At 34.2% G+C, this 17,182-nt stretch overlaps 2 protein-coding genes across 10 annotated transcripts; one reads left to right on the top strand and one right to left on the bottom strand.

Moving 5' to 3' along the window:
* The first annotated feature begins 261 nt into the window (after window positions 1–261).
* On the top strand, window positions 262–3,727 carry LOC145063244 (histone-lysine N-methyltransferase EZ3-like). Of its 8 annotated transcripts, XM_079010836.1 has the most exons (10): window positions 267–490; window positions 697–855; window positions 934–981; window positions 1,076–1,328; window positions 1,412–1,523; window positions 1,614–1,741; window positions 2,525–2,917; window positions 2,992–3,082; window positions 3,187–3,274; window positions 3,419–3,727. In XM_079010836.1, exons 2-4 carry the CDS (start codon window positions 709–711, stop codon window positions 1,232–1,234), a joined length of 354 nt encoding a protein of 117 aa, XP_078866962.1. In that variant the 5' UTR covers window positions 267–490; window positions 697–708; the 3' UTR covers window positions 1,235–1,328; window positions 1,412–1,523; window positions 1,614–1,741; window positions 2,525–2,917; window positions 2,992–3,082; window positions 3,187–3,274; window positions 3,419–3,727. The 8 variants fall into 8 exon arrangements, with proteins under 8 accessions (XP_078866965.1, XP_078866964.1, XP_078866962.1 ...); XM_079010838.1 differs by having other exon boundaries at window positions 266–490; window positions 2,525–2,621; window positions 2,723–3,274; XM_079010833.1 differs by having other exon boundaries at window positions 2,525–2,621; window positions 2,723–3,274.
* Window positions 3,728–9,858: 6,131 nt separating this feature from the next.
* On the bottom strand, window positions 9,859–12,575 carry LPA19 (photosystem II 11 kDa protein-like protein). 2 transcript variants are annotated; one of them, XM_079010765.1, is made up of 5 exons: window positions 12,451–12,555; window positions 12,058–12,117; window positions 11,127–11,208; window positions 10,634–11,031; window positions 9,859–10,154 (listed from the first exon to the last, which is right to left on the bottom strand). In XM_079010765.1, the coding sequence occupies exons 2-5, from the start codon at window positions 12,103–12,105 to the stop codon at window positions 10,017–10,019; spliced, it is 666 nt and encodes a 221-aa protein (XP_078866891.1). In that variant the 5' UTR covers window positions 12,106–12,117; window positions 12,451–12,555; the 3' UTR covers window positions 9,859–10,016. The 2 variants fall into 2 exon arrangements, with proteins under 2 accessions (XP_078866891.1, XP_078866892.1); XM_079010766.1 differs by lacking the exon at window positions 12,058–12,117 and having other exon boundaries at window positions 12,451–12,575.
* Window positions 12,576–17,182: the final 4,607 nt, after the last annotated feature.

Raw genomic sequence — 17,182 nt, 5'->3', positions numbered from 1 at the left:
AATTTAAACATTAAATTAAAGTGTAAATAGAAAATTTTTTTAATGTACAACTTTAAAATAAGAAATGAATAAACGTATTTATTGTAATTTAATATCATATATATGATATTTAATACTTTACATTTATAGTATATAACTTTAATCTCTAAATATTACTAAAAGAGAACCTTAAATTCTTTTCTTAAGAAATCAGGGCTATTCAATGCATTTCAATCTTATATTCTAGACCTTTGGATCATTTGCTCACGTCATCTTCCTTCCACCCAATACCCCGTTGTGTAATGTTCCCTTTCGTTCGTCGTTTACTCTGTCTCTTCTTCCTATCTTAAGAAACAGTCAATCCATTCGCTTCTACTTCTTTGTCTAAATCTTGTAGACCGATCACTCTGTTTCGTCCTCCAATGTGGAAGAACTGGAACTTGCAGATACCCAATTCAGGGATTTCGAAGAATAGTGTTCAATCCATTCAAGCATCTGCGACTTCATTAAGGTAAGTTATCTTCAATTGGTCTGCGAATTTCTCGGAATTTAATCGATTCGAACTCTTTCATTGGCATTTTTTGTAATTTTGACATAGATTTTTTAGGGTTCTTTCCAATCCCACCTTTATCAAATTCCAATACTTCAGAAATCTACTACTCTTCCATATACTTGGTTCTAATAATATTCTCTTTCCGTGCTTCTTCTGTGATGTAGGAGGCATATATCATGCCGAAGACAAAAGAAGAAGAAGAGAAAGTAAACCGAGATGTGTGTACTTATACAGACCATGAGCATCATAGGAACATATCTTTGGACAAAAGCCTTAGTGCTTCCTTAGATTCTCTTGATAATCTCTTTTGTCGGCGATGTTTGGTACTTCTGGGTGCTTTTTGGTTACTGTTGGTTAGATTGGGTCAATGGTATGCTCATTTCTGCTTATTTATGTGACAGGTATTTGATTGTCGTCTTCATGGCTACTCTCAGTCTGTTATTATTCCTGTAAGCATTTGTGCTCTCACAACCATTGCACTTTCATGGTGGGTTTACTGCATCCTGCACTTATGTAATGTGCTTTCATTTGCATCTTAAACAGACCGAAAGGCAGTATTGCCCTCTTGAGTCTCAAGAAAATGCAAAACCCTACAGTGACCACTGTTACCTTCAGGTTTACCAACCCAATCTACATTTCACTTTCTTGTACATTTCACTTGCTGTGGCTGTGGATGCTGTCAGAAAAGGTGCAGCTGCATAAGGCATGACAATTAGAGGGTATGTTTGGTGTGGACATGATCCCACATCTTAGTAGGACTGGACCTGCACTTGACCTTTTTAAAGCTAAATTGGAGGTAATGCTAATAATTTGAATACCTTTTTAACTTCACACAAATCTTATTTCTTCCATTCTTTTCATTTTTTTTTATAAATACAGGCTGTTATGGATGAAGCAAGATCTCAACAAGCTGCATCCATGACTGAATTTCATTGGCTAGGGCATAGATTTCCAATATCAAATGCCAAAACTCGCGTTTCCATTTTGAAAGGTTAGTTATCATTTATCAGTTATCAGTTATCAGTCTTTAGTGCTTCCGAGGGTATGTCTAATTCTTCAATTTCCTGATTTACCCTTTCAGCTAAGGAATTGGAGAAGGAGATTAATGATCGAAAGGAATGTGCTCTTCCATCTGAGAAAAGACTTGCTATTTTTGACAAAATCTTTGTTGCAGATCATGAAGCCGGAAGCTCCATTTGTAATGACTTGGTATATAATGAAGTTATTTTATATATCCCATACATATATGTTTTCTGATGGGCGTTTTAGCAGTTTTAAAAAAGTTTCAGTCTAAAACTGCAAAATGCGGTTAGGGGCACTTTAGTAATACGGAAAGTTTCTATCTGAAATCACAAATTATTATTAGGGGCATTATAGTAATTTTGCAAAGTTTCGGTCTAAGCTTACAAAATCCGACTAGGGGCATTTTAGTAACTTTGGCAAAGTTTGGTCTTAGAATCACAAAATGTGATTAGGGGAATTTTATTAATTTTCGCAAAGTTTCAGTCTGAAATTACAATATACGATTAGGGACGTTTTAGTAATCTTGGCAAACTTTCGGTCTGAAATCACAAAATACATGGTCGAGATTAAATATTTTGTATAGACAAAAAAAATTAATAACTGTAAAAAAAAGCATCGAATACTCGATGGTAAGTGAAATTAATTCATGATACTTTAACAATTTCAAAATTTAAAGTAAGATAGGATTTGTATTTTGGGATTAATTGAAATCCTGAAAGATTTAAAATGTTATTATTTTAGCTATTTTAAAATTCAGAATAAAATAGGATTTGAATTTAAAAAATTGAACGGCATTTTCTTTTATTACCATAAAAAGTTGAATTAATTCGAGTATTTTTATATAACTTTGGGGTTACTATTAATAATTCTCGATTCATGATTTTGAAATAGTGGAATTAAAGAAATTTCAAAAAAGGTAGGATTTGTATTTTAATAATAGTGTTTGACATATTGACTTGACACCTGCAGGTTATGTACACCATTACAGTACACTAGAATTCCAACCTGATGCTGTCAAGTCCTTGCATTCTCCGCTTCAACCATCAAACTCTGTAGAAGGCTTGATGTGAATGCACTAACTATGCCCCTACATTAACAATTATTATTATATGTGATTATAATCCCATTCCCATAATACACAATCGTATTTGCATATGCTAATCACAGGCATCATGATGGTGGGAGGGTAATTTGGACCCAATTGAATTAAAGGTGGCCAAAGAGGTTCAAAAGAAAGATTTTCCTAATGGTACTCTAGAATGTGGGGCAGATGTCCTTCGACTATCATGTGAGATTAATTTTTATTTTCAGGTCAAAGTCAAAGATGTCAATTTCCAGATAATGTTGCTCGACCTTCAATTGGTATGATTACTTCTCTCTTTCTCCGTTTCATTAGGGATTCCACTGAATTCTTGAGATTGCTTTTATGACAACAGAGCGAACTGATGGAGCACCTGTGAATTATCCATTTACTCCTCAAGAACCTTTTTTCATTCATGTTAAAAAAAACCTAAGAAGCACTTTTAGGTATACAGTTGGGGGACATTGCATAATTTACATATTTGATGAGAAACATTTTTTTGTCTTATCTAAGGCCAATCTCAAATGGTTCAACTTCCTAATGATCCTAGAGGACAAGCTGCTACACATCAAATTTTAGACCTCGCGTTCCTGTGACAGCTGCTTCTACTTCTATAGTTTCTCATATTACATGGAAAGGTACACTATCGTTTTTTACTCTCCTTCAATTGGACACATGTAATTTTGTAGTTTTTTTGTAATTAAATAATTCATTTAATTTTTTAATTCCATCATTACTCCGTAAATCCGTAAATTAAAGAATACATATATCTTATATTGCAGTTTGCTAATTTCTGTTGCTGATATCAAGCATTGTCATTAAACTTTCTTTCTGTCAACCCCAAATCCAATCAATATACCGTAGGCTGATTACTTTGTTCTGAAGTTGAAATCCTGCAATTACATTCGGACCACACCAACAACTACACTAGGTATGTAATTCAAGTAATTTTTTGTGTATTAATCAATACTTTTTTTTTGTTTTGAGTATAATATGTGTTGTAATTTATGCTTCTAAATTATCGCCCACCATATGCTCGATGTAATGTCATTGTTATTCTTAATGTGTATTCAGTCATGGTTCTATCTAAATTCGTGTGTGTGTTTTTATTGCTGTGAGTTTTTTTAATTGACTTATGTATGCATGTGTCTTTAACTTGATTCTAATTGACTAATAATTTGATTGAGTGATAAATTGGTCAGGAACAATGTTCACATTAATCATTAGAATTGGCTTATTGAATGATATAGAAGTGATATGATGGAATAAAAAATGTGGTAATATGATTACCTGATATAGAATCTAATGCTAATAAGTTAATAAGTCATAATTTGATACCCCCCAAACCTATGCACAACAATACAACTTGAAGATGGAATAAAAAATGCGGAAAAGAAAGAAAATCATACTAATTTCCAGCCATCGTCGGTCGCAATTTAAAGGATAATTTCCGTATTTAGACCAATCTCATGAATTTGAAAAATATGATACTACTAGGGTATTTACGCGTACACAAATTTAGAAAAATATAGAACATATTAACATTACTTAAATAAAGATGAGAATACACTCTAGCACTATAATAGAACATCAGCAAAGTCATAGAAGTCATATACAATATGAACCAGTTTTGTTTGGTCACCCTTTTTTTGTTGCCCAGTACTTCGAGATAAAAAAGAAAAAGGAAAAGACAAATCTACCCTTTTTTTCTCTTTTCCAAAATTGCACCAGGGTCCTTCCTTTTTGACATATGCGTGTTCATCCTTTCTCCAAAATGGTACCTAGAGTTGCCTTTATTTCATCTGCTATGTTTTTTTCTAACAAATTTGACCTTCAGTCTAAAAGATCAATCACATACCTTCCCTTTGATCGAAAGTGGCAAAGCAAGACTCCATACTTTTTTTTTGTTCTAATTGTATGTTTGTATGTAATTGTGTATGTCATTTGTATTTGTGTGTGTCTTCTATTTTTTTATGTTGCAACTGAAACAACTACCATTGATGCTAAATTCTAATTTATCGTATAATTGAGCCATTTATGTTGTACTCAATGATCATAAACTGTGTTTTGAATTGAAGTCTTCCCTAGCAGATCTATCTGAAAAAAAATTGTTAATTTTCTCACGGAGAATAGTTCAAATGGGAATGCAATAACGGTGGATGAGATTAAAATTTATATTGATATTGTTGTTGATGATAGCTTATTCAAATTGAGGAAGTGTTTGGTTGATTTTGTGGTTGATAAACAACAAAAAATGGTAAAAAGAACTAACTTGTGAGTTCTTAAATTGACCTACACCTTTGTTTACAAAGATTCCTATTTACCATGTGGTTTTGAGTGATCATTTTTATTGTGCAAGTGTTATTTCAACTTCACGGTGAGCAAGGGTTTAACAATTTAATCGTTTATATTTGTTTGATTTGATTCTTCTTTGCAACGTGTAGAAACTAAGCAAACACTAACCGATGTACCAAGAGATGAATATGACGAGTAGCTTCATACCCTAAGTCCTTGACATTAGAAAGAATTCAGATTTAGGAAGTCATAGATTTTGCATTAGATAACACAGATACTGTCGGAGAGGTAAATATTCCATATTTTTGTTTCGCATTTGATAGGGGTAAAATGGTCATTTATATAAAACCAATGTTTTAGTGTATTAGTGTTCATTTATTTATTAATCAGCTTTATTGGTTAATGATGTATTTTCTAAGCAAGTATCAATAAACTAGATTTCCTCTAAATGCTTAATTTTTTTTCTAACACCTCAAACCTTAAATTTATTTTGATGGGACAACATAAACACATGATAACATTTTACCTTATAGAAATATAATAATATTATAAAAAAAATAGTAAATATTCATTAAAAATGCAATATATGCATTATACTTTAAGTAGGAACCAGAATTTCTATAAATCCCTCAAACAAGGACCAAAGTTGCAACTTTTGGAGCATTTTGATGCTATTTAACCTCTTCCTAACCAAGAAATAAATTAAAAGTGGTAAAAACTGAATAAATTTACAACTTGCTTGAATCTACTTATATCATTAACCCTATATAGTGTTTTTACCCGGGGTATAATTTTTTGCTCGGTATGCTAGATAAGTTTTTCATTTTCTTTTATTTCCATGGTGCAGTTTTTTGCCTCATTTTGAGGATGTTTTAGCCCCTGGTGCATTTTGTTCATTGCCCCATTTTCTGTCTGTTTTGTATAAGATTGTTACTTTCAGCTGCAAGACATAACAATGTATATTCATTTATTATTTTTAATGTTGCATCCTATTTTTATTTCTTCATATTGTAGAATTTACTTTGAAACGATCTACCTCATTATAACAATCTCTTTTCTGTAACAAGCAAATACCATACATATAAATGTGTAGATTTTTCAAATTTCAGCGTCCGAAAAGAAAGTTGAAAAGTAAAATGTTAAAGTAGGGTAAAAAATTTCAAATTGCAATTCCTTAAAAACAAGTTGAAAGTAAAATGATGTAATGAATTTTGAACATTATAATTTTGGTTTTTAGCTTTTTCAGTTTTATATTTTCGCTCTGATTTAATTTATAAGTTTCAAATTCTTAAAAAAACACGGACATTAAAATCCTTACCTTTTGATAAATGTTATGTGATTTTTTATACTTATATGCATCCTTTATTGCAACTTATGCTTTTGATGAATGCTATGGATTTTTTATACTTAAATGCATCCTTTATTGCCACTTATGCTGTAATAAAATTTAAATTTTCCCACAAAGTATTACATTAAAATTTTCTTAATGCTTACAGCTTCATGTATTATTTTATAAACTGGTGGAGAAATAATATAGTTTTTAGAGTTATCGTTCAACAAAAAAAACATGGAGAACTGTAGAGCGTCAGTTTGTTATGTCATGCGGTGAGAAAAGTTTTGACATCAGTTGTGTATCAAATTCGTTTACAATTGTAGCATCTTCCTTGTGCGGATTGATTGTTGGTGAATGTGATAATGGAGATGAATATCCAAAAAAGTTTTTATTTGTTTGTAAAGAAACGACTTTAGATTGCAAATCGTTACAGTTTCTAATCTCTAAATACATTGCGGTAAATTTTGCTATGGTGATTATGAGTTGGAAACCGTTGCATTTCAAGATCATTCGATTATCATATGCACCGTCATCGTAATACTTTATTTGTATTCAATTTTAGGTATATTATTTTATTCCTTATATGTTATTTTCTTTGTAGTGATCTGCTTAAGGATCAGGCAGACTAGATTGGAGGGAGCTTCGTAATATCCGATTATCATCTTTTGTTTATCCTGTTTCGGATGAGGCAATTATAAGCGAAGGTGTGGTTTACTTCTTATTGTCTAACTATGACATTTTACGATTCGATGTATTTTCAGAAGAATATAATTTAGTGATATCTGCACCTTCTATTACTAATGATATCAACTCTTATACATTGAGGCTTATCAAGTTTGATGGAAAATTATGATATTTTTCTGTAAGTGGAGATCGTTCATGGACTATTTGGGTTTTCAATAAGAATCGGTGGATTAAATTAGATGTTACTAATTACAATGTTGGTGAAAATGAATCGTGGTGTTATCGAAACAATCTCTTTATTTCTTTAAAGGAAATACGATTCAACATGTCCTTCCGGCACATCATTCGCATGAAGTATTTTCATTTTGTTCAGATTTTGAGATAATTACTATGCCAAGTAGAAATATATAACTATATGTATTTCAAATTGCATTCGAAAACCATTGTTTTTTTTTCTCATGCACATATTTTAATATTTTATATTAGTTTATGATTGAATATTTTGTTTTTTTATTTATAGTTTTAATCTTCAAGTCATGTTTTTATTTTGTTTTACGATATTAATTTTTTTAATGTATGTATTCAAGAATTTAATAAATTCATTTTAAGAGTTCTGTACACATTTGTATGTTGTTTTTATACGTTCCCCGCGTTTAACGCGGGTTATAATCTAGTTTTAAAAATTGAAACAAACCAAAAATTGACAAGTGGATAATATTTATTTCAAAAATACCACAAAATGACAAGTGTCAAAACTCATGAAAGATTGACATGTGGCAAAAAAATCTTCATTTATTAAGGAGGATACGCCAAACAATAGCATGTTTTTTCTATAATATTACACTCCAATTTACAAATTTTGTTTTAAAAAAAATAATAATTCAGATAATATTATATTTATAAGATATTAAGGCCACCGGATATACCCAAAGATTGTCATCTAAACAACGAAATTAAATAAAATTGCTACATTTTCATTAAAATAAAAACATTATATAGATTAAAATAAAAAATTCTGAAAAAATAACCAGAAAAAATAACAAACATCGAAAAAATTTACATATTCCTATACTTATTTTTGATTATTTCTTTGACCGCAAGAAATATCTGAAGATCTATCAATCTTCATCTTTCATCCTCAAAATTTCCAAATAATTCTATTTTTTTTTCATCATAAGTTGTGTTTGTTTGTAATCTTCTTTTGCTTCTTCCATGATATCAATCTTCCATTCTTTGAGATTTACATATCGATGGAATTTCTATTTAAAATGATTGATACCGCTACTCTCTGAATTTTTGAAGAAGAACCGGAAGCTGCTTTTTTCGCTTACTTCTAATGGGTTGACACAGAGGTTCCTCTACTTCTAAGTCATTCGGTTCATCATTTATGTCCATAAATGTTCATCCGTCTGATTGTTGTGATTGAGATTTCCTTCAACGCTTTAAGTTGGATGAAACTGATTCTTAATTGAGAAGCCATTTGTAATATTTTTTAGCTCATAGCAAGCATTCACATATGGAAAAGGTCTTCGTATTGGTTGCGACTCTTGGTACCGCTTAAGCGTCACCGCAAATACATTAAAATCATTCGTCCCACTTTTGTGCATATTCTTCAAGTTGTTGAGAATCCGCTGAATTTGGTAATTTTTAGCCTCATATCACACCATTTGGAAGTTAGTTGGTCGATCATTCGATACTCTCCTTATGAGCCGGTTCTTCATGGAAATGTTTATAACGGTTTCCCAAAAACTATATCCTGTTTGCGCATTCCCTTTGATCAGTCTTAGCCAAATTGGTTTCTACTTTTTCTATCAAATTTCACATGTGGATTGAAACGGGTTTATGTTTTTTGCCTTTTTGCTTGGCTTTTTTAGGTTTCTCGAATTGTGTTTCTTGTTATTCATTGGGAGAAGAAGGGTAGCTTCTGGCTAAGAAAATGGTGGTTGTGATAGTGGTGGTTGCACAAAAAATGGCAAACGAAAGCGGAGTGATGGAAATAATTTGTGGTGGGTAATGCTGTTGGAAGAGTTGTTGTGGGATAGGAGAGTCATGAAACATTTGTTATTGAGGAATAGGAGAGTTTTAGAGCAAATTCTTGAAACCACCTTGTGGTCATGCTAGGAGAATTGTCTAGGAGTTGTGTCTAGCATAAATGCACCATCGCGAATTCGGATGAGATTTGTAGGTAGGGTGTTGGGATTTTGTTCCATAGTCGGTAAGATGGCACAATCTTTGGGTATATGTTAAAAGAAGAAAAGATTAGTGTAAATTTTTGTTGTGAATTGGTTAATTTATAGAGTAAATTTTAATAATTTTTTTTAAAAAAATAGCGATACCCAACAGCTAGAAACAAAAGCATGCATCGTTGATTCGTCGTTGTACTCCGTCCTCAACGTCACAAACCACCATGATCATGACACCTGGGATGTTGTGCACAATCGTGGTGACATTGTCACCTCATCCACGAACATATCCTTCTTGTTTATAGTTTTATTCGGTGTTTAAATTGTAAAAATTTTGACTAGGTCTCGATTAATCTTTATTTAGTCCATAAGTGTCAAACGATAAAATTTGAACACTTTGAAGAAGTTATATCTCAATACAAACTATTTAAAGATTGAAGATTGATTAATATTGTATTAATTATATTAACATATTTCATTATGATAATAGTCATATTTAATTTTTTAAAATTCAAATATTAGCAATTTAAAGTCCCCGAATCATCGTCTAACCGATTAATCTAGCTAAAGTCAAACTTTTTTACAACCATGATTTTACGATTAAGTTATTTAACAATGTTATACATTCGATGAAACCATGATTTTTTTTTGTTGTCCGATTAAAACATCTAACTTATAGGTAAAGACATGCTTGTAACATTTAAATAAGACAAATAAAAAGTAATCATTCGATCACAAGAAAAAATATTGAATTGTATATAATGTTCAACACCGATTTTTTTATCACTACAAAAAAATACATAACATGACTAAATTGATAAAATGAGAAAAGCACGTCGTGCTAAATTGTTAAATTGTTGTACTTGTAAGACCCAAAATGAAGGCTCACAAAAACTTGTCTGCGGTATCAAGATTGCTCATGATTTCTGACTTGACTGATTCTGGAAGTGGAGCAGATGGGCCCGCCTTTGAGTAGAAACTTGCCAGTGCTCTAATTGCTTTCACAATCACAACATATGATTCCTGCACCACAATTTACCCCAAAGAAATTTACATTACATTGCTATTTCTTATAGAGTAAATTATACGAATGGTCCCTATCATTTAGAGTGATTTGTACGTTTGGTCCTCAACTTATTTTTTTAACTTTGAAAGTCTCTACTGTTTGTTTTTATTATGCGTTTGGTCTCTTTCTTATCAAAAAAGACTATTTTGCCTTTGATTTTTTAATTTTTTAAATAAACACACCCCGACCTCACCATTTGTCTTACCTTACCTATCTCACAATTTTTTCTCTATTTAAATAATAGTTTTTTTAGGTAAGAAATTGACAAGCGTGTAACAAAAACAAACAGTATGGACGTAACAAAAACAAACACTAGGGACCTTCTGAGTTAAAAAAATAAGTTAGAGACCAAACGTACAAATTAACCTAAATCATAGGGACCATTTGTGTAATTTTAGTCTTTGTTATATTTACAATTTACCCCAAAGAAATTTACCTCGTTTATTACTGTTTTCTCTCCCCTCCAACTGCCTAGATACTCACGTATGGATGCCTTAGCTGCATCTGCAGTGCGTCTAAATTTTGCCATGTCATTCGGATCTTCATTTAATGATTCCCTTAAAGTCTTCACTACTTCTCGTGCTGAATTCAAGTACGCCTTTGGCAACACTTTCCCGGATTTTGTCTTCTCATTAGGGTCAAATAATGACTTAAATGCCCCTACTAAACTTTCATCTTTCTCCTCTTGCTCATTTTCAGCCCAAGCTAGTGGCAATCCATAGTTGAATGCTAAGATTGAAACACCGCCACTTGCTATGACATGCCGCCTGTTGTTGTTGTTACACCATGTGTCTTTACAAACAATGTGACAGGTGGACTGCGGTTTATGTTTATCTGATAAGTAAAAAAATAGGTTAAATGCAAAAAGTAGGAATTTACTTTTATTTATTTGTGTAGTACTTGTAATTAAAATGTAAAGTAGCACTTACTTTCGTTTTCTGGTGTGATTTTATTGATTGAATTGAATATATAAGGGAATCGGATCTTCAATGAGAGGAAAGATGTCATTTCCTGTTTCAATTTTATGTAATTACCTTTAGCACAAGAATCATCAAAAAGGTGAAACATTGTTGCATAAAATTGGTAAATTTGAAACATTGTTGTATTCTAAAGATGCATTTTAACTCATGAGTTAACGGGTCCCGGTTATAATGTTGCATATTTTGGTCCTAGAATGAAACAGGGTTGCGTGTATTTTGTCTAAAAAACAATTGATTATTAAATAAATAAGCATTTAACCCTATTATAAAAATCGATACATGTCTGTAAACATATAAAATCGGTTAGTTTCTGTCATTTTCCCGATGTAAAACAATAAATCCAGATGGATTTGTAAGAGCCACCATATGGTAAGTGCTTTAATCACTGAATGTTACATTGTCATTATCAGCTTCATAACTAGCTCATCAACAGACCAAATTATGGCCTAGATAATGTGATGATAACTATTATTTACAGTATATATATATAAACTCATGTCATGAGTCAAACAAAACTACAAACTGATGCACCCACAATCTGTAACATAAGTCAACAACAAGATGATTGAAATGCATGTCTTGGATACTCATACACTATGGCCAGTGTAACCTCACTTGGGCATTTACACAAACAGATTGTGTGCATAAAATGTACTTTTGAAAGTACTACCTTCAATGAACTCATGCACTTTGATTTCTGCCAATCAAAAAGCAAATGAAAAACGCAAAACGGGAGCAGCAACAAAAAACTCTGAACAAGAATTTCGATCAAGAAATTCAATTAAAAGAGCGGCATAAAAACGCAAAGTAGAAGGAGAAATAGCAGGAAATTCGGTTATTTCGATCATTCCTTTAAACAACAAAAACACTAGAGTAATACCGTGTTTGTCGCTAGAATTCGGGGACGCGTGACCAAGGAAGCAGACATTCTTAGAAAACACTGTCGGCCAAAAAGTAAAACACTTAAGATGGGTGTTGTAATCGTCCACAAATGAGTCGAACCCAGATCGAAAACCCAACTACAATGCTAAAGTAATCACCCAAAATCTAATTTGTGGTGGTTGTGTGGTGGGTTTCAAATTAGAGAGATGGGGTAGGACTGCAGGTGAAGGCGAAGATGGAGATAATGAAAACCACACATGAGGCAACAAAAGCTAAGCTGAGTTACCCTTCTCTTTCTTGAGTGTGAATCGAGAAATGTTGAAAATTCAATCAAATAGGCAGCAAAAAATAGCAAAGTCGAAGGAGAAATAGCAAGAAATTCGATACATACCTGTGCTGATGCTGATGAAATGAGGAAATAGCAGAGGCGATGCTGATGAAATCGTAGAGTAGAATAGCAGAGTAAGGAGAAACGAGAAAGGACAAGTGGATGAAACGAATGGTAATCGTAACCGATTTTATATACATGTATCGATTTTTATAATAGGGTTAAATGCTTATTTATTTAATAATCAATTGTTTTTTTGAATAAATTACACGAATGGTCCCTATGGTTTGGGATAATTTGCACGCTTGGTCCCTAACTTATTTTTTTTAACTCGGAAGGTCCCTACTATTTGTTTTTGTTACGCGCTTGGTCCCTACTATTTGTTTTTGTTACGCACTTGGTCCCTGTATTATCTAATAATACCATTATTTAAATAGGCAAAAATGGTAGGGTAGGTAAAGTAAGGTGAGAGGGGTGGGGTTGAGGGTGTGTTTGTTTAAATAAATTAAAAAATCAATGGAAAAATAGTCTTTTTAGGTAAGATAGAGACCAAGTACGTAACAAAAACAAACAGTAGGGACCTTCCGAGTTAAAAAAATAAGTTAGGGACCAAACGCGCAAATTACCCTAAACCATAAGGACCATTCGTGTAATTTACTCTTGTTTTTTAGACGAAATACACACAACCCTGATTCCTTCTAGGACCAAAATATGCAACATTATAACCGGGACCTGTTAACTCATGAGTTAAAATGCATCTTTAGAATACAACAATGTTTCAAATTTACCAATTTTATGCAACAATGTTTCACCTGTTTGATGATTCTTGTGCTAAAGGTAATTACATTGTATGCACACAATCTGTTTGTGTAAATGCCCAAGTGAGGGTACACTCGCCTTAGTGTATGAGTATCCAAGACATGCATTTCAATCATCTTGTTGTTGACTTATGTTACAGACAAGGTTTAAAAAGGCGGTTTGAGGCGTAAGCCTCAAGGCTAGCCTCGGCTAAGGCGTGAGAAAAAAGCCTCAAATCCTAAGCCTCAGATGGCCAAAATGAGGCTTAAGCCTCACCGGAGTGAGGCAGCTTGAGGCGTCGAGGATTAAGATTCATAGACATGTTTTTATTGACTTTTTTTTTTGACTTTTTTGTATTTTATTCCCTTTTTGACTTTGACTCTTCGACTCTAACTTATTTTTCTATACATATTTATAAACTTCATAAACCGTTTCTAACCTAGTCAGTCGCCATCGCACCCTCTTAAATTCTCTCTAGCGAACCGAAGGCTTCAAGATTTACGATGGCTGGTAAGGGATCACGAACATATCCAACTTGGCGGTATGGTGGAGAAAAGGAGGTGCCAACATAGGGTGCAAAGAAAGGGTATAAATATCTAATGTGCAAGTTTTGTGAGAAAATTATCACCGGAGGAGTATATAGGTTGAAAGCACATCTTGCTGGTACGCACAAAAATACATCTCCTTGTCCTCTAGTGCCTCCGAAAGTGAAAGAAGAGATGAAGCAAATCTTGAAAGACTTTGAAAGTTCAAAATTCAGATACCAACGGAATTTTGAGGAGACTATTAATGGTGGAGCATACTTTGTAGGTAGTGGAGGTGTAAATGGGAGTGTGCGTGTCAATGCACCAAAGCATGGCAACTGCTATCCAAGTGTCCAAAAGGGTGTTAGAGGGCCAATGGATCGATTTGTGAATACCCCAGGAGACGATGAAGAAGGGCCAACTTCAGCTGGAAAATGACACCAACCACAGTTAAAGAGCAACGAAACAAGGTTTGCTTAGACCTCGGGAGATTCTTTTATGAGAATGGGATCCTGTTTAATGTAGCAAATAGTCCTTCATTCGTTAGTATGCTACGTTCTATTGGTAACTATGGTCGAGGATTGAAACCTCCTACCATGTACAAGTTGAGAAATTGGATCCTACAAGAAGAAGTCAAAACAACAAACACAATTGTGGACGAGATAAAGGCAACATGGAAGACTACTAGAGTTTCATTATTATCGGATGGATGGTCAGATATGAGAAATAGAAGCTTGATCAACTTCTTAGTGAACAATCAACATGGTAAACTTTTCTTAAAAACAGTTGATGCATAAGATTGTATCACAAATGCTTTAAAATTATTCGAGTTGCTTGATGGGGTAATTGAGGAAATCAGTGAAGATGTCGTTATTCAAGTGGTGACTGATAATGCGAGTGCTTACAAAGCCGTTGGAACATTGTTGATGGAGAAAAGAAAGAGTTTGTATTGGACCCCATGTGCTGCTCATTGCATCAACCTGATGTTTGAGAAAATTGAGGACTTGACACAACAAAAAATGTCTTGATCAAAGCAAAAAAAGGTTAGCAACTTCATTTACAATCATCAGTGGGTTTTAATTTTAGCTAGAAAGTATTTAAAAAAAAGATCTTCTTAGACCAGTAGCCACGAGATTTGCCACAACATTTTAGACTATACAAAGCATGTATGAATTAAAAGAACCATTGCAACAGATGTTTGTTTCAACAGAATAGGGGAGATATAATTGGGCAAAGAAAGCTGATGGAAAAGAGATAAAGAAAATAATCATGGACGAGAGAAGTTTTTGGCCTAGTGTTGTTTATTCTCTTAAAACCACAAAGCCACTTGTCGAAGTGTTGAGGATTGTTGATGGTGATCTAATGCCCCGATTCTTAGGTATTGTTTCAAATAAGATGTATTGGGTTAAGCTCTACTCGACGAGTTGATTTCCCTACTCGTCGAGTAGCAACGGGGTGGGATCGCGTGTTAAGTGACCTACTCGGCGAGTAGGAGCTGGCAGATGAAACCCTAAATCCCGGGGTTTGTATCCCTATTTAAAAGGACCTTAGCGGCTTAGCCTCCCTTGGACCTCTTTACAGTTCTAAAGAGTCCTTGAGAGCCCTTATTCGTGTGTGTGTGTGTGCCTTGTGTATGTGTTGAAGCTTGAAAAGAGGATTTTTGGAAGGAGAAGACTTGGAGGAGAAGGAGGGTTGGAGCAATTAGAGTGTGGAAATCAATATTCATTTCAAATATCATCTTCCAGAGGTACCTGAACCGTCATTTTCCTTATAGATATCCTCTATTAGTTGAGTTTTAGGGTTTTCTTGGAATATCAAGTTGGTATGATGAGCTAAGGGCTAGATCTGAAATTGTAACTTCAGATATGGACCCTCTTCGGATTCTAGAAGCATAAAGTTATAGTTTTGGTCGTGATTGAGGACCCTCTTGGGCATGAAGCCCCATTAAGAGCTTAGATTTGGCATTTGGAGCATTTAAAGCCATGCATGCACGTAAAGTTTGCAACTTTACGTGACAAGCATGCCCTAGAAGCTTGGATATGTGAGTTGGAGCCGCTGCATGGCTCAAAATAGGTCTGTATGGAAAAAGGACTGAATTGACTCAACGAGTTACATGAAGATGACCGTGGACTCGACGAGTTGGATGAACAACTCGGCGAGTCCGATGATGATTGCCATAGACTCGACGAGTTGAAGAACAACTCGGCGAGTCGGATGAGTTTTCTCCTGGATATATGTATGAGTGTGTATCCGTCGAGTTGCAATGAGGGAACTTGATGGGTGGCCTTAAAGTTTGTCCAAGAATCGAAGGAACTTGACGAGTCACCCTAATGACTCGGCGAGTTGGAATGTGCTTCAAGGAACTCGGCGAGTAGCCGAGGGTACTCGGCGAGTCAAGGTCAACATGGATTGTTGACCTTGACTAAGGGCTTTAACTTTGATCAGGGGTTGACTAGTGGGTTATGGAGTACCTTATAAGGTTAAAGACTTACGAACATATTGTGCTATAGGTGGTGGAGCCTGTGTCAAGTGATCTAAGAGTTGGAGCTTACCTTCCGATTCGACATCTGCGAGGTGAGTTATCCTCACTATATCGATAGGTTCTACGGCACCAAGGCTGGCCCTTTAGTTGTTATTGTTATGGTATGCTATATGTGGTTATGATCTGTTAGATCGGAATCAGGGTAGACAATATGCTATGCTCTTATGATCCGTAGGGATTGGTATATTAGTGACCTGCTAGGTCGGTACTCTAGTTACGAGAGAATTCTATGATTGATGACCAGTGATAAATATGCTTGATGTTTATATATGCCAGTAGATGATAGTTATGTGCACATAGTATTTGCTTGTTGGTTGGGTTGAGGCGGACCTGCTTTGTGTTGTAGGCCAACACACCCTATGAGCGGTATGGGGAGACTGTAGGCCCAAGTGGCGGACCAGTCATGCCGAAGGCTCGGGATAGATCCAGATAGACTGTAGGCCCTGTAGGGCGGTCCAGTCAGGCCGATGGCCCAATATGCATGTTGATTGATTGATTATTACTAATATGGTATTGTCAGTGTGGTATTGGTATTTTAGGGGTAGCTCACTAAGCCCTCAGGCTTATAGTTTTCAGTTTATTGTTTCAGGTACTTCAGGAGATCATAGAAAGGCGAAGGCGTGACTGTACCGCTCCTCATCCTTATGTTATGATTTTTGGGACACTCTGATGGATAATGATTTGAAAACATTTTGTAAACAATGCTATTTGGTTTTTATTTATGATTGAAAAGTTTAAATTTAGCGTAAAATTTATGGATGTTGCAAGTTGGTATTAGAGCCTTGGTTTGAGTGAACTGGAGGAACACTCGTGTGAATCCAGTCTCAAATCAAGGAGATTTTTGAAAAGTAAGTTTTAAAATGGTTTTCAAAATAAAGGATGGAGGATGCAGAGGGTACGATCAACCGAAACCTATAAGTAAACCCCAAAA

Source organism: Lactuca serriola, chromosome 7 (assembly GCF_051521515.1).
Source record: "Lactuca serriola cultivar US96UC23 chromosome 7, Lser_US96UC23_V15, whole genome shotgun sequence".
In the NCBI taxonomy this organism is placed as follows: Eukaryota; Viridiplantae; Streptophyta; class Magnoliopsida; order Asterales; family Asteraceae; genus Lactuca; species Lactuca serriola.
This window is presented reverse-complemented; position numbering and strand designations above follow the sequence as displayed.

What these genes read in the sequence shown, in the direction of transcription:
- LPA19 (XM_079010765.1), bottom strand. Translation starts at nt 12,105, where the DNA reads ATGTCTGCTTCCTTGGTCACGCGTCCCCGAATTCTAGCGACAAACACG. An exon ending in GAATTCTAGCGACAAACACG is followed by an intron (nt 11,209 to 12,057) that starts GTATTACTCTAG and finishes AAATTGAAACAG; the next exon opens with GAAATGACATCTTTCCTCTC. An exon ending in AATCACACCAGAAAACGAAA is followed by an intron (nt 11,032 to 11,126) that starts GTAAGTGCTACT and finishes TTTACTTATCAG; the next exon opens with ATAAACATAAACCGCAGTCC.
- LOC145063244 (XM_079010833.1), top strand. Translation starts at nt 709, where the DNA reads ATGCCGAAGACAAAAGAAGAAGAAGAGAAAGTAAACCGAGATGTGTGT. An exon ending in TCTTTTGTCGGCGATGTTTG is followed by an intron (nt 856 to 933) that starts GTACTTCTGGGT and finishes TTTATGTGACAG; the next exon opens with GTATTTGATTGTCGTCTTCA. An exon ending in CTCAGTCTGTTATTATTCCT is followed by an intron (nt 982 to 1,075) that starts GTAAGCATTTGT and finishes CATCTTAAACAG; the next exon opens with ACCGAAAGGCAGTATTGCCC.